Raw genomic sequence first — 23,759 nt, 5'->3', positions numbered from 1 at the left:
CAGCACAGTGCTCACCAGAGCTTTCCAGTTTTGCTGGGCACTGTGATCTCACCCCAGATCAGAACTACCTTGCTGAAGTGGGTAAATAGTGCCCAATTCTCCTGTCCTGGGGTGGGGAGGCTGCTGTAACTCAACACTGCTGTATCTAATGCTCTAATGCTTGGCAACTGGTAGAAATGCTTCCTTGTGTGCACCTATCTCCAGAGCAGGCTGCTGGAGCCCTGGGGCTGCTTCAGTTCAAGGGCTCTCACCAACTCCTGCTTGTCAGGATCCATCCTGAGAGCATGGAGCCAGCACATATGTGCCCTGATGCTCGCACAGGTGAGAATAAGGCTGGGAGGCTCTGTCCCCAGGATGAAGGAAGGCAGGAGCAGTGCAGGGTGCCCATGACACCCCTCTGCCACCTTCTGTGGTGCAGGGACACCCACAAAAACAAGCACTGCTGTTTCAGTTCCCTGGCTCGCATCCTGTCCAAGCTCTGGGTCTGATAACCAGTAACTGTTGTTCTAGCTGCACAAAAGCAAGTTGTTTCTTTGCTATTTTTTTTTTCCTTCTGTTTATTTTTGATAAACTAGTTGTGAAAATAAAGTGACATTGCTCATCCCCCTTGTGCTGAATGCTAGGCGAGCCCCAGTCTGCTAGGTGACATGCAGAAATGGCAGGGTTCTATCCTTCCCTGCAGCTGTGATGTGCCCGGGTTTCTTGTGCATTAGCTTGAGGGACGACATGGTTCTGTTGTATGTGCGCTGGCAACAGAAAACAAACAAAAAACCAGTTATTTTCAGAACAGAAGTCTCATCAGTAAAAGCATTTTCCCTGCCAAAATAAACACCCTTTCTAACCTTCCCAAGTAGGGCTGCCCAAATAGGAACCATGGAGAGTGCAGCTCCGTCACAGCAGCATTGCTATGCTGGTGGCAAATGTCAAGCTTGAATGAGGGCACAAGAAGCCCTTAGGGCTCAGCCTGGGAACTTCTCCTCACTGCCAGAACTAAGGCATTGGTTTTGTGATGTTCTCTTAAAAAACGCATAGTGATTTAACAGTGCAGCTCTAACACTCAATCTCCACTAAACTCATGGCCTCTCTGGTAATTTATGGTGAGCCTTTGCCAGGAGGGAAGTAGTGGTGAAAAGTGCTGGGATTGCTTTTTAGCAATAAGATGGGGCTTGTACATCAGCCAGTGGCAATGAACATCTCAAGGAGCTTTGCTGCATTGGAGAATCCATCCAGCATGGTCCAAAGGGCTGTGGCCAAACTGCATCAGGCCCGAGGAGCCCTGCAGCGAGGCACGGAGCCGCTCTCGCTACAAACATTGGCAGTGTTACAGGGAACTGTGTCCAGCTGACATCACCTTTTGATCAGTTTTCATTTTTGCCTTGTAGAATGCGACAGAATCCGGCCCAGTGGGCAGCATCGCCTCTTGCATCCGCTCAAACCTTTCCTGCTCATCTTCCTCCTGCCAGCAGAAAGACAGAGCCATGTGAAAATCACACATTGTGGTTGATTCCTTTTTTTGCATTGAACACTGGTTCTCAGAAGCCTCAGGACATGGGCTGGGAGTCGTAGGTGCCCCCTTTCCCTTCCTTAGCTGAACAGACTGAGCAGGAATTTATGCAAAGGCCATCTGCAAGCATAGAATCTTGGAGTGAGTTTCCTCAGCTGTCTTCTCCAGCTGTATCTACCCATAGAACTGTCTCCACTGCAGGGTAATCTCCCAGCAGAAAGAACATCTGAGCTTCACATTCTGTCCCATGCCTACATCTCTCCAGGCAACATTCTGGATGGCATGAGAGCACCAAGGAAAAGCATGGGTGGAATGGAAGCACAATGTTTTAGAATTACAGAATCATGGAATCAGGTATCAGCCAGTGCATAATGTGTCCATGTTTGAGGAGCGCTCTGGCAGATTCTTTGGTCACTTTCTGATCATGAGCAGCTTGCAAAAGGTAACAGTGACTTTGTGGCGTGATAAAAGGTAAATGGCCAAACTGACTCAAACCATGAGAAAAAGGTGCATACCCTGATGAGAGCAATGGCGAATCAGTCTGGAAAAGGAAAAAACGGTTGAAAGGAGGAAAGAAACCTTTACAGGAATACCAGCACTGCCAGTGGCAATAACTGGGAACCTCAGTGACCTGCTCTCAGGGAAAGCAGACCCTCAGGGAAAGCAGAAAGAAAAACCAGAGCTGAACAGCATTCCAAGGGACATTGCTTAACCTCTGTGTGAAGATTTCTGCCTGTGACATCATCAACTCGACACAGCTGCAAAACATTGCTAACAGGCATGTTTCATTCATCTTTTGGGTTTTAATTGATGTGATGACAGCAAATCCAGGGCTGGAAAGCATTGAGGGAGTTTCTGTGAATACACTAAGTAACCCTGGTTGGTAAAACTGTCTGGTGATGGATTTCCTCTTTTCCCCAAAGAGTGGCACCCTGGAGCAGTGCAGTCAGTCTCCCTGCTGACCTCAATAGGCACACCACATCATCCAAAGGGGTTTGGGTTGCTTTTTTCCTTTGGCTGGGGCTTTTTGGGCTCTTCTCTGCATAAAGTTTGCATCTGCAGTTTTCCAAGCTGGTATATCACAGCATTCTGTTTAAAAGCAAACTTAAACATCTTTTCCTTACATAATGTTTGTTATTCATAATCTCAAGGGAATGACTTCAGTAGGATAGGAGGGATCTGTCTATGATTAGCTTCAAAACTCTTTGCATGCCTTTCTAGGAGAGAATAAAGAAAATGCTTCACTGAGATTTTCAGTCAAAATAATCAGACAGATGGAGACAAAAGAAGTCATTTTCAGTTTTCCTTCTTGGGAGCTAAAGCCACCTTTGTCCCCAGTAACAGGCAGACTAGAAATAAGGCCATGCACTTAGGGAGGGGTTCACACAGTTATGCCCCATTTACAGTCCTTCCCAGCTGCCCACAGGTGCCCCTGCTCCTCCTGGGACAGATGGACCTACAACATGTCCACACAGCTGCCCAGAAGGGATCTGCAGGGGTCAGGCAATGGTGATGCAAACAGGGACTAATTCAGGGTGGGATGCACCCATTGCTCATGTCAGAGTGGAAGCCTTGCCACCACATTCCTATCAAACAGCATTAGGGTTTCAAGTGTGACATTTAACAAGGAAGGACTGGAATAACTTCAGAGGAGAATAATGCAAAGAAGAAGTCTGGTAAATAAAAGCTTAAGAGAAATGTCCGTTGTCAGGAATGACAGAAGAGGATGGATACCCCAAAGAGTTGGTTTCTAAGCAGAAGGCTGGCTAAGTACCAGTTGCCACAACATGAAACACAATAGTTTAGCTGTAAACATTACAGATCATACAGTCTGGAAACGAGCCTCCCCACTACCCCTTGCACCTCTGGGCACTTTGCCTGATTACTGATAGTCAGCAGATGACTGGGTGCTTCAATCACTCTGTCCTATTTTAGCCTCTTCATGGCAAAGCTGACGGGAATGCAAGAAGCACCTCCAGAAAGCTGCTCTCTGCATCATGTCAGATAGCATTTCAGTGCCACGCTGCTTAGAGAAAGGAGCAGAGCTGCCATGCCCCCCTCACACAGGCTTAGCTGCGCCCTCATTACCACACAACATGGGGTAAGCAAGAAGAAGCAAAGCTGCCAGGAAAACTCACCAGACACATAACTCTGTTTATAGGAATCATTCCAGGTCGGATGTTGCCACTGGGCTTCAGGGCATTCTGCACATATGTGGGGATGAGGAAGGACTCACTGTACCAGATCTCAAACTCTGCAAAGCAAAGTTGGTTGCAATAAACAGAGCTGTAGTGACCAGATACAAGGGTGGATTTCTTCCAGCTCCATGCCCGTGAGCCAGGCAGGACCTCAATGCTCCAAGCTCCTAAGTTTCAACCTATTAGAACAACTCGTTAATAAGGACAGGGCACTGTCAGCTGGCAAAGGCTGCTGCTCGGGAGGTGGCAAGGACCTGATGGCCCTGGGGACCGTATCTGAGAGAGGCAGGCCACCAGGTGGCACTGCTCCTGCACTCAGCGTCTTCCCCAAGACGCTTGGGAACGGGAGCTTGGCAATTTTGAGTGGTCAGGCCATTTGAGGGTCAGATTTCAATCCCAAATGCTAAGGAAGCACAGCCGAATTCCACCCCATAATAGCCAGTGATAACACACAACAGGTGCTGCCACGCAGTGGCCATGCTGTCTTTATAACACTGAGCATTTCCCAGCAAAGCAGCTGCACTCTGCTCTGTTCCCTTGGCACGTTTCCCCACTTCAGGAGCAGCTCCTGCACAGACAGCATCCCCCAGTACAACCCACTGCTCTATGCCACAGGAGTCAGGAGTAGTAATTAGCAATATTAAACACAGACCCTGCAGTGCAGACACTGTGGACATGATGCAACACTGCTGACTTTTCACCCTGGTTTCAGCTTTGAGCTGACCTCTTCACTTTGGGATGACACAGGTATTTGTCTGAGTGGGTCCATGCCTGAGCATTTAAACAGCAATCACCTGGAGCACCCCAAAAATGCCAAACCCAGGTCCAACAGAAACCAGTGGCAAACTTACTGTACAATTATTATTCAATCCAGTGTACCTCCTGGAACAAGCCATGCAATTCTTTTAACGTGGGATTCACTGATAGATACAAGTTGTGCTCTGGCAAGTTTGTAGGCAATGAAGTGTTGCTATGTCCACAGCATCCAAATGTTTGGGAGGCTGGCATTTGTACACCTACTGTTTTCTATCACGAGCATAAATTCAGGCATACAATAGGACCACCCTCTTGGTCCTGCAGACTCAAACTGAGCAGCCTGCAGTGGAGCACGCCATGAATTTGCCCAGATCATGCAAAGCAGAGGTGTGACTCATCAGCACGAGGGCTGTGCTCGTGTGAAGAACAGGCTAAAATGACTGAGCTCTGCTTCCTGCTGCAGTGCTGAAATCTGAGTAATGCTGATCTCCCAGGGGTACAGAGGAGACAGCTGCAGCTCAGAGCCAAAGGCAGGTGTTGTTCCTTAGCCACCATCTATATTAAAAGAAATCAAAGGTGAGAACCAGGGCCATCAGTGAGAGCATTATTATTGGCTTTTACTCCGTAGGAATGCATCTAGTGGCATGACCAGGGAGCAGTATGTCATTATCTGAGAGAGAGTCTACAGAAATCCAATGGTATATAAAAAATAATAATAATAAAAAATAGATAAAAAGATAAAACATAATAATCATCAACAAAAAACAAATCAGGAAGGCAATGAGAAAAACCACAACAAAGAATGACAGGGGCTTGTTATATATGCAAAAGGTCATCATCATCATCATCATAGAATGGCCTAGGTTGAAAAGGACCACAATGATCATCTAGTTTCAACCCCCCTGCTATGTGCAGGATGAAGTGCTTCAGTGCTGAGATGCTCTTGAGCACTCCAATTCTGCTGGATGCTGCTCAGAAGCTGCCCTGGTGTGCCAGTACCTGAGATGAGTTTGTTCCGGCACCGGTCCACCAGGTGCTGGCAGTACTGGATTTCTGCCTTCAGGTCCTGCAGTTCAGCATAGCTACATCTGTATTCTTCCTTCAGGTCCTTCAACTTCATGATGAGTAAAAACTCCTTCTCATCAATGATGAGGCGTCCTTTCTCATCAACATACTCTCCTGGAGGGTGAGAAAAGGAAATTAAGGTTTCTTGGGAGGGTGGAGAAGGACGAAGCACAGCCATTATGCTTTGAACCACACGGCAGTAACCCAGTTATACTGAGGTTAACCACACAACTGATATTTCCTTAGACATGCTTTCTACAAAGACAACGCTGCAGTGGTGTGGGGCAGAAATCATACCTGAACTCCTGAACCCACTCAGCCATCAGTCCCTGTGAGATGCAGGTGAGGAGCATGGACTGGACCTGGCAGCCTGCTGGGAGGTGTCACTTAGGGCTCTGGGGGCTCTTACAACACAGATTGTTCCCCAAACCCTCAAACCCCTGAAACCATGGCTCCTGTGGTGTCCCCTTTGGGGACAAAGGGCTGATCAGCTCTTTAGATACCATTAAGCCAATTCTGCTTCTCTAGAATAAACATCTTGTCAGTTCTTGGTTTCCCTCAGATCAGTTTATTCTTGCAGTTTCCAGAACCCATGAGTTGGTGGATGTCCTCAAAAAGAGCAAAGGCTCCACAAAAGTAATGAGTCTGTGAAAAGAGAAGCGCTCACTCTGATAGAGCTTCAAGCTGACGCTGCTCATCATTTAGCCAAAAGAGCTCTGTGTTGTGCAGGGTCAGACCTGACCAACACAGACAGAAGAGCTGTTTTGCAGGAAGGGAAGTGGAAGCCAGCTGTGCATTAGGAAGTCTAATGCAGGGGCCATTGCTCACTGTTCAGGGCCTTCTTGCTATTGACCATTCCCTTTTTCTTTCATTCCTTCCCTGCTGCAGGGATCTGACAAGCTTTCTAGGCATATTCTACCTAACAAATATATCAACACAGCAGAGTATCAAGGAACCTACCCCTACTTTTTCCTTTAGCACCTTGCAATTTGGGATTTTGACTTCCATAAGCCAGACATTAATCTAGATGAAATCAGACTGTAGAGCAGTGAGGCACTGGCACTGCTGCCCAGATAAGCTGTGGATGCCCCATCTCTGGAGGTGCTCAAGGCCACGTTGGCTGGGGCCCTGGGCAGCTTGAGCTGGTGGAGGCAACCAGCCCACGGCAGCAAGGTGGAACTAGATGAGTTTTAAGGTCTCTTCCAACCCAATTGTTCTATGATTACATGAGATGCAATAAATCTCCACCATGGTAAGGCCAAGCCCACTCCCCATGACTTAGGGAGGGAAGATTTAGGTTGCATGTCAGGGGAAAGTTCTTTACATAGAGAGTGGTAAGGTGCTGGAACAGGCTGCCCAGAGAGGTTGTGGATGCCCCGTCCCTAGGGGTGTTAAAGCCAGACTGGATTGGGGCCCTGGGCAGCCTGCTCTAGTATTAAGTGAGGAGGATGGTGGCCCTGCATGTGGCAGGGGGGCTGGAGCTTCATGATCCTTGAGGTCCCTTCCAACCCTGGCCATTCTGTGATATGTTTCTGTGACTTCTGCACTATATTGACCTGCATTTGTCAACATCAAAGCACAGAGTGAGGAGTGCTGAGGACTCAGTGCAGGAGGAATCAGGTGGCAAACCACAAGGCCAGCTGTAGAGTTAAGGCATAAAGGATGGCAAGCAGCAGCGGGGTGTAGTGGTCCCACCACTGAAACTGCTCTCCCTCTCCTGCCAGGTTCTTACTGGCCATTCTCCATGCAGTGACTTACCCTGCTGCGACCGCTCCTGCCTCTCGGCCTCCAGAGCTTTTTTGATGTCCTCCATTTCCTGTTTGATGATGTTGATCCTCCGGGCTACTGTACTGCTTCTCTTCCTCCTGGCGAGGAGAATGCTTTTGTTCTCTTTAAAGATCCGGTTGATCTCACTTCCACACTCCTCCTTAAATTGCTCAAATGCCACTGCCTTGGATGGAGGGGAGCTGCAACAGAATTCAAAGACACATGGAGCTGTGGGGAGGTCAGTCTGTTCTGCTCTGCAGTTAAACCATGGAAGTGGTCATCAGTGAGGTTTGTGGATGGTATTTCAATGGGATCTTTGAGGATCCCACTGTGCCAGCTGCATCCTGGTACCATCTCTGTGCCAGCCTTCACGTTCCTGTCCCCCCCTACATAACTCCCTCAAGAGTTATTTCCGTGGAAGTCACATTCCTCAGATGTTTCAGAATTGATTCTTTCCTGGAAAGAGGATTTCTAACAGTTTGAATTTTCAGAAAAACAACTAATCCTGTTCCTCCCTATTGTTGAACAGAAATGCTTTTGTTCTTTTCTTGCTGGATTCCCAGCACAGACTGACTACGTCTGCCAAGCAAAGCCCTGAGCTGCGTACAGTTGGCTGCTCTACACTGCTGCCTCCCATGGCCTTTAAGCTCAGCCTGTTTTGAAAGACTGAATTCAAAGCAGCATTTGTCAGTCCTGACTTTTCTCTGAAATAGCTTTGAGGCAGATGTGCCCCCACAAAGAGCACCTTTTACTTCAACACAAAGCATATACAGCAAAAAGAAAGCATCTCATGAGACCCTTGGCACTGCAGGAGGAACACCATGCTCCAACATGCTGCTGCTCTGTGCTGCTGGTTGTTCCTGGTCAGTGGGGTGGGTCTGGGAGCAGAAAGGAGCTTAAAGTCTTCATGTCCCTCAGTCCAGACTGGTCAAAGCAAAACCATCCACTGCTTTTCACGGGTTGATCTCCTAAGGCCATTGTCAGGCATTTCAAAGGTTGCATGAGACTGCTTTCATGCCAAACTGCTGGCAAAGCACTGCACAATGGCCACTGGGCAGACTACTACAGCTTTGGCAGCTCAGCTGCAAAGCTGAGCCATTCAACACTTGGGGTTGTGCCATATGCAGCTGGAGCAGCAGCCTTCCCTGTCAGCCATGGTTTTCAGAAGAACACTAAAATACATGCAGAGGGCATGGAAGAACACAATAGAATCATAGAATGGCCTGGGTTGAAAAGGACCACAAATATCATCTAGTTTCAACTCCCCTGCTATGTGCAGGGTCGCCAACCAATAGACCATGCTGCCCAGAGCCACATCCAGCCTGGCCATGAATGCATTCAGGGAAGGGGCATCCATAACCTCCTCGGGCAATCTGTTCCAATAACACATTAAGGTGCTTCAGGAGCAAATTCTCCTGGGACAGCTTCACCCTGAGATGCTCTCCCCAGCTGCAATAACAAGAAAAAAACAGTCATCTTTCAGAAGGGCAATGGAGATACTCCTAATAATTCAAAGCTGCATTGCTTGCTGGGAGCTCTTGGATGGAGATGTGAAAAGTAGTGTGCAGGCTGGGTTGTGTGGAGTCCTGGCTGAGCTCCTGGGAGCTGAACAGCTGCATGCACATCCTCACAGAAAGCATCTTTGGTCTCTATACCGTGTGCATATTTTACCCCGTCAACACCAGAAAGAAATGCAAACCAGTGCTATATTTCTGTTGTTGTGCAAGCAGATGATGGGCATATTGTTGGATTTCTGGCAGTTCTCCACAATTCCGCCTTGATACGGAACTTCCTGCCATGACCTCATGCAGATATTGCCCTCTTTTCATGAGTGTCTGGAATTTGGTGGCTGGCCATGAGGTCTCTCTGCACTCTGACCAAGGGGTGAAAAGTACTGTGATTTTACATGGGACCAACTGGAAATGTAATGAAATGGCATAGTTTGGCAGCAGAAGGCTAAACCTGCAGGCATATTCCAGAATACCCAGAGAGAGGGAAAAAAAAAACATGCCAGCACTTAAATCAGGAACTGACTCTTGGTCAGTAAAGACCTCACACTTAACAGATTAACTGTGCAGCACAGAGCTCAAAACAGATGGAGAAGATGACAGCCACCAGCATCCTTTGGTACACTGCTACATGACTGTGTACTTCTGCATCCAAGCAGTGATGATCTCTGATTCTCCCATTTACTTTGAAGCAAGTAGCTGTACTAGGGAGAAACAATGCAACCACCCTGGTGTAAACCATCCTTTGGCAAAATAGGCTATGCACCCTTTACAGGAGAGGCTTACCTGGGCCGCTGGGAAATCTCCTCAGAGATTGGCTTTGAGGGCTGTGCATCATTTTTCACTGTATCCTCATTCCTTGCTTTCTCTTTCACATCCAAATTCTTGGTGGGAACTACTACCTGACTTTTTGATGGTAAGTGAGCAGCCAGATCTCTCCCAGAAAACAAGCTTTTAGTTCCTTCCTTCCTGATAGAGGGAAAAAGATGAACCAGATTAATTTCTTTGTAAGAGGGCACTGGAACCAAAGCATGCTGTAGGTGCTAGGTTTGCCAATTCAAAAGCTATCCTCTCTCAGCTCTCCTACATAAACACCAGCCTGGTGTGCTTGGGATACTCAGTGTGACTTCAGAGAGACCAAGGAAGGTGTTCACCAGACCTCTCTCCATCTTCCTAGAGAAGAATTACACAGAGAGGTGCCCCATTTCATGCAGCTACTGAAGCCTTGGTGGTTTATCTCAGTGTTTTCTCAAGGATTTAAAGGAAATGTCAGGGAGGAACCAAGCCACAGAAGCAGTTGCAGAAATTGCCCTCTTGGGGACATCACTTCTATAAATTCTAATATCTTTCTTTCTGTTGTTCCCTCTTCCCCTTCACTCTTCACAGTTTCATTCCATACCTGCTCCTCAGTCCATTGCCCCCTTCTCTTTCCACTTGGCAAATCTCATTCTACCTAAGACTTTAAAGATAACCTTCAGGTTTAACGAGTCTCCTGATGTCATCACCAGACTGTTCCCTTCCTTGCTTCCTCTCTGCCTCCATCCATGTATAACAACATGTTGTCCAAAAGAAAAATAAAAATAAGGAGAGTAGTTTGGTTGCTGAACTCACTTGAACCGCTCACTGCTTGTCATGAATTTCTTCTTCTTCTCATCAGGTTTGGGTGAAACTGGGGTAGGTCTGGTCTGCACATCTTGTCTCTTCAACAAATGGTAATCCACATCAACTATACCCAACTGAACATGGGAAGAAATAAAATATGGACCAGGAGGTAAAGCTCTGCAGCTATCTAGGCCATGATATCCTGCCCATACCCAACAGTGACTTCATATTGCTGTAGAACCTAATCTGGAAATCTTTGTTCACTATGTATTTAAAGGAAACGTCTATAAAGTACAAATTAAATGCCAAAATTAACTACAAATTCATGTGCTGAATGTTTTACATACGTAGAGGGTCTCATATCATGGAAATAAGTTCAAGCTTTTACTATAAATCTCCCCCAAAACTTTAGACAGTTGTAGATACTGAACAATTCAGACAGCATTCATAATGTTTTACTGATAATATCCCAAAGCATAACACAAACAGCATTAGTAACAGTGCAATGGAAAAGCAGCCTCAGAAGTCTTCATTTAGTGTAAGAAAATTACAGTTTTTATACTTTCTCTCATACTGCCGCAATCATAAAACAGGAGGAGATGTTAAGTGTTAAAATCTACTTATCTCAAGGTTTGGCTTTGTTTGCCAGTTCTAAATGAAGACTTGAATAGGCCCTTTAGGGACCATGTGTTTTTCTGTTTCTTAGCATTTTCCCTGGTGCTTTTTCTCCCAAATATTCAGAGCATCTACAGTTAAACCACAGAACAAGTAGATGACCCTGCAGAGCAGATAATGATTGTTTTATCCACATTACTGGGTGAAAGAAAGACAAGGAAATAACCACTTCAGAGAGAAAGAATTTTGTAATGAAAAATAATTATAAACTATAGGTCAGTCTACAGCTGCATTTATGGTTTCCATAAGATATACTTACATTTCTCTAGAAATTATAAGGGTTAAAAGGGGCCTCATCAGATGCAGGTGATCTGGGCCTGGCTGACAGGCAGGTCACCTTCTTATATCAGCTTAGACTTTCTTCATTCCTGTCTTATAAATTATTCTCTTCAAATAATGGGCCAAATGCTCAGCCCACAGGAATGTACTTTGTTAATGGGTGCATCCCTGCTGAGTGCATTCACTCATCACACCAGTATTTCTGAGTTCAGATTTCAATAGGAAGTTCTCAACTTGAGGCAATTCAAGGTTCAGAAGCAAAGAAGATAATTCTAAATAGGGTTTGGGGCAGGGCCTAAGCACCAGCCATTACCTTCTGAGCAGCAGCAATAGTAGCAAAGTCGTTTTTGTCTATCAAAATATACTTGCTTCGTAATCTGGTTTCCACTTCACCTTCCTGTTGTCTTTGGGAAAAAAAAAAACAACAGCCCCTTAGCATTGTGTTGAAGAACTATTTCATATGCCAAAAGCTGCAATACTTCTTAATACCACATTTTCAAATAAAATATATTTTACCTGTGATCTCATTTCCAAACATCCTGTCTTGATCCTTCTGTTCTTCCTCTAAGTGTTGTAACCTGTTCCCATTCTCCTTGTCCTTTCTTTTTCTTTTTTTAGACTGTATAGCCTATGGAACCTTTTCATGGATACTTAAATACTTAGCACAACCTTTTAATAGTCTAAATCAAATAATATCACATCTGTTCAGTCATGACACTCAAATGTAAAATCTTACTCTAGCACGGAGGTTTTCAAACAGTGATTGTTTTTCACTGAAAGGATCAGGTGAACCACTGTCCATGGGATTTTTTATTATTATTATTATTATTATTTAACTAATCAAGACTTAAAACCTGTAAGTTAAAAACAAAACAAAACAAAACTCAAAGCCTGCTGCTTCAGCACAATAAAAGGAGTCTGAAGTTCAAAAAAACACAATCATTGGTCGAAATTTTACCACTTTGGTCTTTGGTCCCTGAAAAACCAGACTGCCTAGTCTGATGACATACCACAGACAGCTGAGTTAAGACAAGTTTCTCAAGAGCAGGCAGATTTTCTACAGCAGCATCCTGCTGTCACTCTTATAGTAGAAAAATCTAATTAGGAGTTGGACTCGATGATCCTTATGGGTCCTTTCCAAGTTGGAATAATGACTCTCTGATCTGCTGCCTAGCCAGACCATGGTTGGTTATGGAATGGTTGGTTAGCTGCCCTAATAGCCTCATCCCTCTTTGTTCTCTTCTGTTTCATGACATGGTAACTGCTTGCCCTCATCTTCAGGATTTTTCCCAGCCTGCTACTTACATTCCATCATTCAGTCCAAAAGAACATCTCTCCTTACTCACCAGTAACACTTTCAAACAGACACTTTCACACTTTCTCACCTCCACACCACATGGACAGAGAACACTTCCTTGGAAATAGCCACATCATTCTTATCATGCTGCTCAATATCTGCTGTGAATGAGTGAAGCTTATCATTCAGAGCCCTTGCACGAGGCTTATGAGCACTGGTAGGTTAGAGGCAACTGTCTTCTTGAGCAAAAGCCAGCAGAAATAGTCCAGAATGCTGTTATCAGTTACAAGTTATTTCCTATGCTTCATAATTAATTTCCACCCATTAAGTAAGTGTGATATCCCAGTTGATATGGTTCCTAAACCTTACTGTGAAATATATCAATCCTGAACATCTTACCTTACAATCAGCTTGAACTGCTTAAATACCTCCTGGACTTGCCTGAAGTTCATTATCTGAGGAAAAGATGCATACAGTGAAAACACAAATAAGCATTTCCATGCTGTGATCAGCTGTACCAATTCAAATATTTCAGCTTGTGAGGGCTCTGCTTTCCCATATGTGGGTATGAGCACTGAAGGAGAGATATGTTTATACTGTATTTGACTGGAGGTGGATACATTGCTTGCTCTAAGAGAGGAATCTGATAGATTGTGATAAATTCCATGGAGTACACAGTCAGCAAGGTAACAAATTATTGACAGCAATTTTACAAATGGCACAAAGGGCACCTACTGACCCACCCTGCAAATTATGAAGTCACTTCTGTTTTCACTGCTGTCCAGGACTGTGTTAAAAGTAGCAGAGCACTGTCCCCAGTCCTCTTATCCATGATATCAAATAAGTGTCATTGAGCCATACTATCTTTGTTTTAGAGGAACAGAGGCATGAACAGGCAAGTAATGGGGAGCGTGTAGCCAAGCAGGAATCTGCACTCAGGTCTGCCATGGTCTAAGATTCTGGACTTAAATGTGAAATGCTCTCTAGTCTCACTCTAAAAGATTCTTTAGTCCCATTAAAGACATTACTCCCTGTGTGAAATTCCTTTGTCCTCTGCCTTCCCTGCTCCACACCCACCCACATCACATGTTGCCCAGGTAAAACACACCTTCACGTAAACCTTTATTCTGCTCCACTCCTGCCTGCTGGAGGGAGAACACAGAGATGTTGAGAGAAGATAATGCTCACATGAAATGAGAAGGAGTATCTCAAGCTGTTTCATTTACAATCATAGAACAATAGAATCATTCAGAAAAAGGAAAAGAACTTCAAGATCAACAAGTCAAACAATCAGCCTAACCTACCACGTTGACCAGCACCCCCAGGTTCTTCTCTATCAGGCCATTTTCCTGCCATATTCCCCCCAGCCTATGACTCTGCTAGGGGTTATTATTAAGCTTCCAAAAAAAGCAAAAAGTCTATGAAAACAAAGAGACAGACCCTAACAAAACATATATACACACAATTTTGTAGCATTTCTCTAGTTAAAGACAACCTCTTCAGAGGTTTTCTTTGTTCCTGCCTTGGAATAAAATGAGATGGAAGCAGTATATAAGTCCTTTTCTACTTAAAAAGCTACTTACGTCAATTTCATCAATGGCTCCTTTCAGATATTCATGGATTTGAGATTTAATCTCTGCTACCTGGACATCAGTCAGAGGGCCATAAGTCACCAAAGAACGATTTACCTAAGTCAAAAGGCATACAACTGAGTGTCAGTGGATTACAGAGATCTCAGCAAGTGCCAGGCTGACGTTGGTCTCCTGTGCTCAGAGCTTTGATTAAACCCCATAAGATTATGCTGAAAGCAGAAAGAAGAATACAGTCACGTTTGGTACTAAATGACTGATTCCACAGCAAAACAATGATCATGACAAAGCCCTGATTTGGTCCATATATGGTGGTGCAGCCTGTTCCTCACCAAGCTGTCATGCATGGCCAGCTCCTGCTTCAGAAGACTGATTTCCTTCTCCAAAGTCTTCACTGTTTCCTAGAAGGAAAAGAGAAGGGTAAGTAAATGACCAAATGCTATTAGGGAAAAAAAAAAAAAACCTGCTGAAAAGCAGCACATAGCTATATAACATCACAGCTGTGTGCCAGATCCCCCAGAGTTGGCTGTCAGGTTTGCATCAGTGAAATAGTGAGTCTGAAAAACACTTTGCCTTGGATTGGCTTCCAACAGGACAGCTTCTGTTGTGTCCTGGGTGTATGGCCTGCAGAGCCAGCCCAAGCCATCAAGAAAAAGGCTACCTGCTTATTAACTTGCTGCTTTCCTGCTCTGGTGCTGTAGAGATTCTCAGGTTCAGGACACAGAAATCCTATCTTGAAAGCAAAGAAATATGCAGTGCTCCACTCTGACCATTACTGAACTCCACAGGAGTTCCAACATTAACTTTAATAGAGGCAGGAGTTTAAAATAATCTATTTTTTTTTTCTGATATACCTGAATTCAGTCAGTCTCAGGCTGGCTGATGAGTGGAATTTCATTAAACTACAAAATCTCTCTCAGGTTCTTAAGGTAATTATCCTAAATATTAATGAAATGAGAAAATATAACTCCTTTCATTGCCTTTCTCTACGTACCTCTGAGTCATATGTCACATTAACAACTGGCTCTGTTGTGATCCATTTCATTCTGGTAGCAAAACGAAGAGAAGACAACTGAAAAACATGTTTTTTAAGTAACTGAAAGATATATTGGTGAGGATACAGTGTTCATAATCTGTTATTATTCAGTTGTATCAGATCCCACTCCCTAGCAAAGTAAAATCTGTGTAACTCCATCCAGCATTACAGAGTTTGTGATTCCAGGAACGTATCTTCCAGGGCTCATTGGCTGCTGTGTGAGGAGCCAGCTTCTGCTGATGTCTTTGTCTTTTCTGTTTTGCGTGTGGACAGTTCTTCGTGTAACAGAATTATTCCCCCATCTCATTTCTAATTGAAATAGCACATCCTAATATCCCTGAGACATGTATCAGAGCCTTTCAGGCTTAATTCCTGTATTTGTTGTATCTTGCAAGCTGCAGCCAGAAAATCTTCCTCTTTCCTAGGTAATTTTCCTTGTTTCTAAATGTTACCACAGCACAAATAGGAGATGAACAGCACTCTGCCTTGATCACAGCCGCATAGCAGGTGACTGTGCTTACTCTTTTTGCTCTTTAAAAGGCTCTTGGCAAATAGGTGATTCCCTTCTCTGTGTCACAGATGTGATTAGGATGATCCATTTCACACAGTAAAACTTTTGTCAATTTTATTCTTTCACAGCTTAGAAGCCTTACTGCTAGGATGCTACTCCTAGTTCCAGTATCCCAAAAACCAACCGAAAGCCAGCTCAGTTCTGACATGAACTGGTGCCATTCCATTGACTTTGTGATGTTATGTACCATTCAAAACACGTTTGCAGAGCTGAACCAACAACAGTAATTAATACCATCCAGCGTGCTTGGATTTTAGCTGTTTGGACCTGCCATAATCAGGCTGGTTTGCACAGTCTGCATCACAAAGCAGATTGACAAGAGCAATCTGTTCTCTGAGCCATGAGATAAGAGGAGCTATCCAAGTTTTCTCATGGATGAGACAGGATGTTTCCCTGGGACTCCTGCCACAGCCCTCCAGAGGATACTTATGGCCAACAGAATTGCAACAGTAGTGTGAAAAAGTCTTCAATTCTGCAGAAATAAGCTCAACTTACAGTCTCTTCTACATGCAGAGCTTCCCCACAGATATTCGCCACTAGGACAGTATTGCATTTTCCCCCTGGAACAATAGATTAAAAAAAAAAAAAATTAATTTTGTTGTTGTTTCCTATTTTTTTAATAGAAAATAATACATCATGTGCTGATAGAGAATAGAAAATAAAAGAAGCAACAATGACCACAGCTGATTTGTAAGTGCCCCTCTAAAGTTCCAGATACAGTGGCACAGAATGACTTAGAAGTGAAGGTGAAATGTGTTTTTTACCTGTTGATTGTACAGTAAGAAAATGGGAATACAAATTGTAAAAGCTTGAAACTGGATAAATCAGAGCAGAGGATTTAAAAAACCCTGGCTAGTACAGGATAATCTAACAGAACATTGCCACTGCCTCCTGTAAGAGCAATGCAAGACTTCATAGAATCATAGAATCACTTCTGCTTGGAATACCTCACACATCCCTCTGAGTTTGTGTGTTTATGTGTAAGAGTCTTCAGCGCTGACAGGCTCACTGAAACACTATTTTCTATGCATTCTATATGGGGCTGCTGTAAGCCACAGCTCTTACCTAAGGAGTCCTTGAGAACGTGAGTAAGTTTGCTCTGCCGGAAGGGGATGTGCTCCCTCTTTGGGTCAGCTAGGGCAATGATGATTTGCTCAAGGAATGACAGAGACTTGTTGATGTACGCGGCTTCCTTCAGCACCCGCCCTTCAGACTGCAAGGGAGAGCAAAAGGGAAAGCTTCCACAACAGGTGTTTCTGTTTGAACTGCAGAACAGGATGGTGACCTCATTCAGATCAACCCAATTTGTGATGTAGAACTCCTTTCAGTTTGAAAACACGAGGTTGCAGGGACTTCAGCTTTTCATTACAAGTCTACCAGATCTGCTAGCTTCCTTCACAGTGGGGAAAGGATGTATTTGTAACATGGGATTTCTACTGTGATTAATACAGAACATCACATGGGACCTGTGGTGGTCAGCTGCTGAGCTCTAAGAAAGTTTCTGCTCTAAGAGTTTGTCTGCTGTGACCCAAGGCTGCAGATTTACACCGTCGCTCATGGAATGAAGAGGAAAATCACGAGCTTCTTATTAGGGCTGATGGCTCTGGCACTTTCCTTTGTGGAGAAATGATAAAAACCAGGTAAACTGACAGAGCCTGGGTTGCAGCCTGAATCCTGTTGTGGAAAGCCCTGTAATTTCATCTCTAATTTGTTGATTACTGGACTGCCCAGCATGGATTGAAATATTTCTTCTACTACTTACTCCGGTCTTGCTCAGTCTCTCGGAGCCTGCCAAATCTATTAGGTTGATTTTAGAATTAATGCATCTGATATCTGAGAGAACTCTGACACGAGACTGAAGGGGAAAAGAAAATAAAGTGTATTTAATAGCAGGCAAAACTGACACACAGCAAAAGCCAGACATGTAAAGATCCTCAACCATTAGAGTCCCCCTAGAAAAAGCTGCTGGAGCTCTTACCTCAATATAGATTGTAAAGATGCAATGAGATCTGGATGAATTTTTATTCAGCGAGTGTTCTGCTATTACTCTGTTGGTCTCACCCTGCAAATGAAGGCAGAATTGAAGATGGTATTTTCAAGCTTCTGCACCAGTAGAATAAAGGGAAATTAGAAATAGGAATTTGAAATAAGAATAGTAGTGGTTCAGTCTTTATTCTGCAGACTGATATTCAGTTGGTTAAAGCAGCCACTGCAGCAGCACATGGTATTTGCTTCACTTTCCTACTCAAAGGCTTCCGAAAGCATTTCTGCAACATTGTTAAGGGTCAGTTCAATGTAACCGTGCCTTTTACCAGAAACCATGTTGTCTGTATTTCCATTTTTATGGCTTAGTTCAAGATGTGTGGCTTTGTAAAGAACAGTCAGTCAGCCTTGCGGAGACTCAACACCTCCCTAGCTGTTTCAGTTTCTTGATGAGAACCAAAGAGCTCCCCAGGCTTTAAATGTCACAGAAAACCACATATATGCTAGCCACAGGTTTGTATAATGCTTACAGAAAAGAAAAACAACACTGAAAATTATGTTGCAACTGCTTCATAGGACTGCTAGTCTATCTGGTGAGGGCTAGAAGTGACTGGCACTGCACTAGAGTCTAGATTCAGGAGCAAGAACTAACGTGAAAACCTCTACACAGATGCATGAAAGTTAAGCTGTATTACCATCTTCCCTCTACTCTTTAGAAGGAAAACAGAAGCTGTTGTGAATCACAGGGCCTAGCTTAGGGCACTACACTTCCTTTAATAAAAAGGCAGATTTTAAGGACACCAGATGGCTCCTGGTAAGAACACAATTCCTGCAAATAGAACTAATGATTTACTCATGTTTTCCTTAGGAAATAAAGCACTCCATGTAAAAAAGGATGCAGCCACAAGTTAAGCAAACCTCCTTCACAAATATAACCCACTGTGTGAACATCCCTGCTGTAAAATCTTATTGGTAGACCTGTGCTATGACCATCCCAAGAGTGTCTCTGGAAAGGCTCTTTTCTTGAAGCACTGTCCTAGCACGTAGCTAGGACAGACAGGTGTGTTGTTTTTCAGGAAGAAATTCCAGTGTAGGTCAGCTGGTGGATCTAAAGGGATCCCAAATATTCCTGCATATTAAGGTACTCACTGACATCTTTGTTGATAAGCAGGGAAATTTCAGTTTGCTGCTATGTCTTATGACATGAAGACAGCCTCTGGCTACCTGAACCATTTTGGTGCTGCCTGAAATCTCCAAAGCTACTTTTCATGGCCTCACCTCTAACATATTTCCTCCAGCACTCCAGTTACCCTGGAATACACTAAAACCAGGGTTTCTCTATTGAGATCTTTCAGAACCTCTGCACAATGGACATTTTCCTTGCAAGAACATTGCCTACAAAGCGTTACCCGTTCTTCTACCCCCTGTAAGAGAACAGAAAGGGCTGAATCTCCCTCCAGCAGTCCTGACCACCCACCCCCTGCATCACTGACTTCCCTCAGCTAAGCCAAGAAACATAGCCAGCAGATGAAGCGTAATATTGATTGCTTCTTGCCTCAAAAAGGAGATTGAGAGCATCCTCCTCGTCACTAACAGAATGTATAGATAAGCCTTTCACATAAACACCCTGTGGGCAATCCACTATAGCCATCTGCATGTCACTGGCCCCACTGCTTGTCGTGGTGGACAGAAGGTCACACAATGTCTCGTTGTAGATTTCCAAGTAGGATATCCGGACAGTGATGAATGAATCAACAGAACATGCGATTGCTTTGAAGACCTGTACAAGGATGAAGAAGTAGTCAGTGGCAGGGCGAGCTCACAAACAGAGCTATAAGCTATTTATGGCTTTACAGAGAAGCTATTTATGACTTTATGAACAGCTAGAAGTTCATCTTTGTGTGCACAGCTAATTCGGAACTGTGGTTGCCTGAGGGCTGACAGGGTAAGTCAACATTTTTAGTTGACTTTAGCTTAGTTTCTCAGAACAATGTTCTTGAAAACAACACTTCTGAAGAACTTCTTACATTTTGGGAAGCAATCCATTGTGTGAGCTAGAAGAATCAAACAGGACCAACCTCTGTAAATGACAATACAGCATAACTATATGATTCCTTCCATTTTTGTTTCAGGCTGTATCCATAACACCCCCACTTTGGTTTATCACTCCATCCTGCTGTGAAATATCACAGTTATCAGTGCATAAGGTCACAGCATAGTAAAATGAAGGTACAAAGTAATTGTGTTTTACAGTATCCTTTCTCTCCTTAATGATCACCGTTGAGATAAAACAAAGCAAAAAGGAGTGGTGGAGATCAAATGAAACGTATTCACCGTGTTAAAGCACTTTTATGAGTATCAGCAATAACTGATATAAGTGAGTTTTTGTCATTTCTTTCAGTCTCTTTCCCCATTTAGATACTCTGTACCTGCTGGACAGCTCGGGGTATGATTCCTCGATGCTTGTACTCTGCAGTTGCTCCAGTCATTGTGTAAGTTTTACCAGCCCCTGTCTGCCCATAGCACATTATTGTACCTAGAAAAGATTCAAAGCAAAAGAATAAACCCAGGAGGGAATATCTGCATTTCTCAAATACCACACCAAATAACAAAAATAGCTACAAGTTACCATTATAGCCAGTTAAAGCTTCAGACACCAATTTCTTAGCTACAGTCTCATACGTCATTTCCTGGGAGGTATTGTGAAGGACACCATCCAGTTTGAAGGACCAGTCAGTCTGTTTGTTATTCACAACTCCCTTCTTGGCATCTTTTTTGATGTATATATCTATGCTCTGAAACCCAAAAAGGAAATAAAGGTAACTTCAATAGCCATGAAAAGATTCAGGAGATATTGTCCAAAAAATATCCACCCACTGAAGAGCTAAAAGTGAGCAGAAAATGGAGCAGAAATAATGTGTTTTTACTGAGCCTTATGGCATACTCTAGTAATAGATATTCTAAAAAACAAAAGGAAACGTGGCTAGGCTCATCCTTCAGTGATGTGTCTGGATTGGGGTGCCAGGGAAATTAATAGTTGAGCAAACAAAGGTCTCTATTAACAAGAAAGGTAAAATCAGGAACTTGCATATGGGGACCAGAAACAGACTGCACTGTAGGGAAACTTCTTAGGATGAAATGGTGGTTACCACAGGGCACTCCTCAAGGATCAGTCACAGCCCTCTGCAGGATTTCTATTAGTGACTGTGTCACAGGAGGCATGTAAACATCTGCCACGTTTGCAGATACAAACTCAGGAGGTAATTAGCCAAAAAATTATGTATGACTTCATGGAATGGAAGAATTTCTTTGGGAAAAATTGAAATCAAATTTCAAACATTTTGCACTTGCAATCTGTTTCTATCTACCTTGTTGTCTGGCCCAAACTTGATCACATCTTGAGCAAAATGAGCTGTTGGCTTGACTCGCACAAAGGCACGGACTTTCTTTTCAGCTGCATGCATTCTGAACAGAGGAGAAGAAAGAAGAATCATCAGAAGTGTTGCTTTCCCTAAAATGAAAGGTAGTATTATTGGTTACCAAAAGAGGAGCTACAGAGTAGTAGATCTCTAGAATAAAGTCTTGACAAATGTTCAGCTGCAGTTTCTATCCTTCATGAGAAGCAACTGTGGGCAAATAATTGCAGGAAATTACTTCCAGCATTGTTCTGTTCAGAGAACTGAGTACAATTTCCTCTTGTGCATCAGTCCTATTAACATGCAACAACTCAAGCTTGTCATCCCCTCAGCCCTGCAGACCAAAATCACTGCAGGAACACAAAATGGAATTTCTTAGTTCCTACTGAGCACCTGATCTTCAGGTTTCCAGAAGAAAAAAACACACATGTCTGACAACTCATGGCAAAAATCTTGTGTACAGAATCATGGAGGTTGGAAAAGACCACTAAGATCACCAAGTTCAACTCCAGTCCATCACCAGTGATGCCCTCTGACCACATCCCTCAGTGCCACATCTCCACAGTTGTTGAACACCTCCAGGGATGGTGACCCCATCACCTCCCTGGGCAGCTGTGCCACTGCCTGACCACCACCTGTAGCATTGCATGGGGTTGATATGACCAACATGAATCAGAGAGAGAGAAAACAGATTCAGAACGAGGGGAATTTTCCTCACTGCCATAATGCAGTGCCCATTGCTCAGTGTTTGGAGAAAGCCATTACTCCTGGGAATATTTACTTCCTCTGGAAGATGGGAAGGAAACAGCCCATCACCTCTCTGGAATACTCTTAGCCAATAGAGTAGAAACACAATACCCTCATTAGGAATAACCAAGCATCCCACCAGTCTGATTTTTAATTGGCTTTTGCCTGCAGAAGAACTTTTACTGAAGCGCTACAAAGCAAACTACATATTTGTTGGTCAGCTAGCCATGTTTGTGGCTGCTTCACCACTCTAAACTCCCTCTCCCTTTGAACAATAAATACTTAAAGGAGAAGGGCAGCCAGAAGGTCAACAGCTCTGTTTCCAGATAGAGGGCAGTCACAAGTGGTGTCCCCCACGGGTTTGTCTTGGGATTGGTGATCTTCAGCATCTTTATCAATGACATAAATGATGGGATTGAGTGCACCCTCAGCAAGTTTGCAAACCCCAAGCTGAGTGGTGCAGTTGAGGCAATAAGAACAGAGGGATAGCATCCAGAGGAACCTGCACAGCATTGAGAAGCACATCAACTTCATGAGGTTCAACAAGGCCAAGTGCAAGGTGTTGGGTCGGGGCAATCCTAGCTGTGAGTACAGACTGGGAGAAGAACTCGCTGAGAGCAGCCCTGTGGAGAAGGACTTGGGGTCCTGATGGACAAAAAGCTGCACACGAGCCAGCAGTGTGAACCTGCAGCCTGAGAGGCCAACAGCAACCTGGGCTGCATCAACAGAGGAGTAGCAGCAGGGACAGGGAGGGGACTGTATAAATATTCTATTCTGTGATTCTATGACTGCCTCATGGGGCCCCACATGGAACGCTGTGTACAGCAGCACAACAGGGATGGAGCTGTGGGAGCGCATCCAGAGGAGGGCATGGGGATGCTCATCTCTCCTATGGGGACAGGATGAGAGCTGTGGGTGCTCAGCCTGGAGGAGAGAAGGCTCTCGGAATCACAGAATCACAGAATGGCCAGGGTTGGAAGAGAGCTCAAGGATCATGAAGCTCCAAACCCCTGCCACATGCAGGGCCACCAACCTCCCCATTTAATACTAGACCAGGCTGCCCAGGGCCCCATCCAATCTGGCCTTGAACACCTCCAGAGATGGGGCATCCACAGCCTGTTCCAGCACCTCACCACTCTCTCTGTAAAGAACTTACCCCTGACATCCAACCTAAATCTTCCCACCCTCAACTTAAAAGCATTTCCCCTTGTCCTGCTATTATCTACCCTTTCAAAGAGTTGATTCCCCTCCTGTTTGTAGGCTCCCTGAAGAGAAGGGAAAGCTTCATTGTGACCTTCTAGTACTTAAAGAGGGTTTATAAGCAGGAAGGAGACTGAGTTTTTACATGAACAGGTAACGATAGGACACAGGGGAAAGGCTTTAAACTAAAAGAGGAGAGATTATATTAGATATTAGGAGGAAATGTTTTCACTCAGGGGGTGATGGGGCACTGACAGGGCGATATGGCACTGAGGAAGTGGACAGGGCCCTGAGGAGGGGATGGCACGGCCCTTAAGGTGGCCGGGGCAAGGAGACGATACGGACCATTGGAAGTCACAGGATTGAGGATGAGACGTGGCCCTGAGGAGGGGATGACAGAGCTGTGAGCAGAACACGGCCCAGAGGACGAGGTGACACGGCACCTACCTGCACCCCGTCAACAAGGCCAAACCGCAGCGACCCCGCTACAGCAGCGCGGAGCTGCGTGCATCGTTCCCATGGCAACACGCACTTCCGGCCGCCGCACCGGAAGTGGCCGAGAGAGG

General features: G+C 44.5%; 1 protein-coding gene across 2 annotated transcripts; it reads right to left on the bottom strand.

The window, feature by feature from the left end:
* Positions 1–172: 172 nt before the first annotated feature.
* On the bottom strand, positions 173–23,759 carry KIF9 (kinesin family member 9). 2 transcript variants are annotated; one of them, XM_031607780.2, is made up of 21 exons: positions 23,641–23,759; positions 21,199–21,295; positions 20,460–20,625; positions 20,260–20,366; positions 19,386–19,610; positions 17,826–17,909; positions 17,610–17,702; positions 16,913–17,060; positions 16,343–16,407; positions 15,235–15,312; positions 14,573–14,641; positions 14,235–14,339; positions 13,051–13,106; positions 11,668–11,758; positions 10,410–10,534; positions 9,585–9,767; positions 7,282–7,490; positions 5,458–5,637; positions 3,643–3,758; positions 1,352–1,456; positions 173–746 (listed from the first exon to the last, which is right to left on the bottom strand). In XM_031607780.2, exons 2-21 carry the CDS (start codon positions 21,292–21,294, stop codon positions 639–641), a joined length of 2,409 nt encoding a protein of 802 aa, XP_031463640.1. In that variant the 5' UTR covers position 21,295; positions 23,641–23,759; the 3' UTR covers positions 173–638. The 2 variants fall into 2 exon arrangements, with proteins under 2 accessions (XP_031463640.1, XP_089999353.1); XM_090143227.1 differs by lacking the exon at positions 19,386–19,610.

This window comes from Phasianus colchicus, chromosome 6, assembly GCF_987193195.1.
Source record: "Phasianus colchicus chromosome 6, bPhaCol1.hap1.1, whole genome shotgun sequence".
Classification (NCBI taxonomy): Eukaryota; Metazoa; Chordata; class Aves; order Galliformes; family Phasianidae; genus Phasianus; species Phasianus colchicus.
This window is presented reverse-complemented; position numbering and strand designations above follow the sequence as displayed.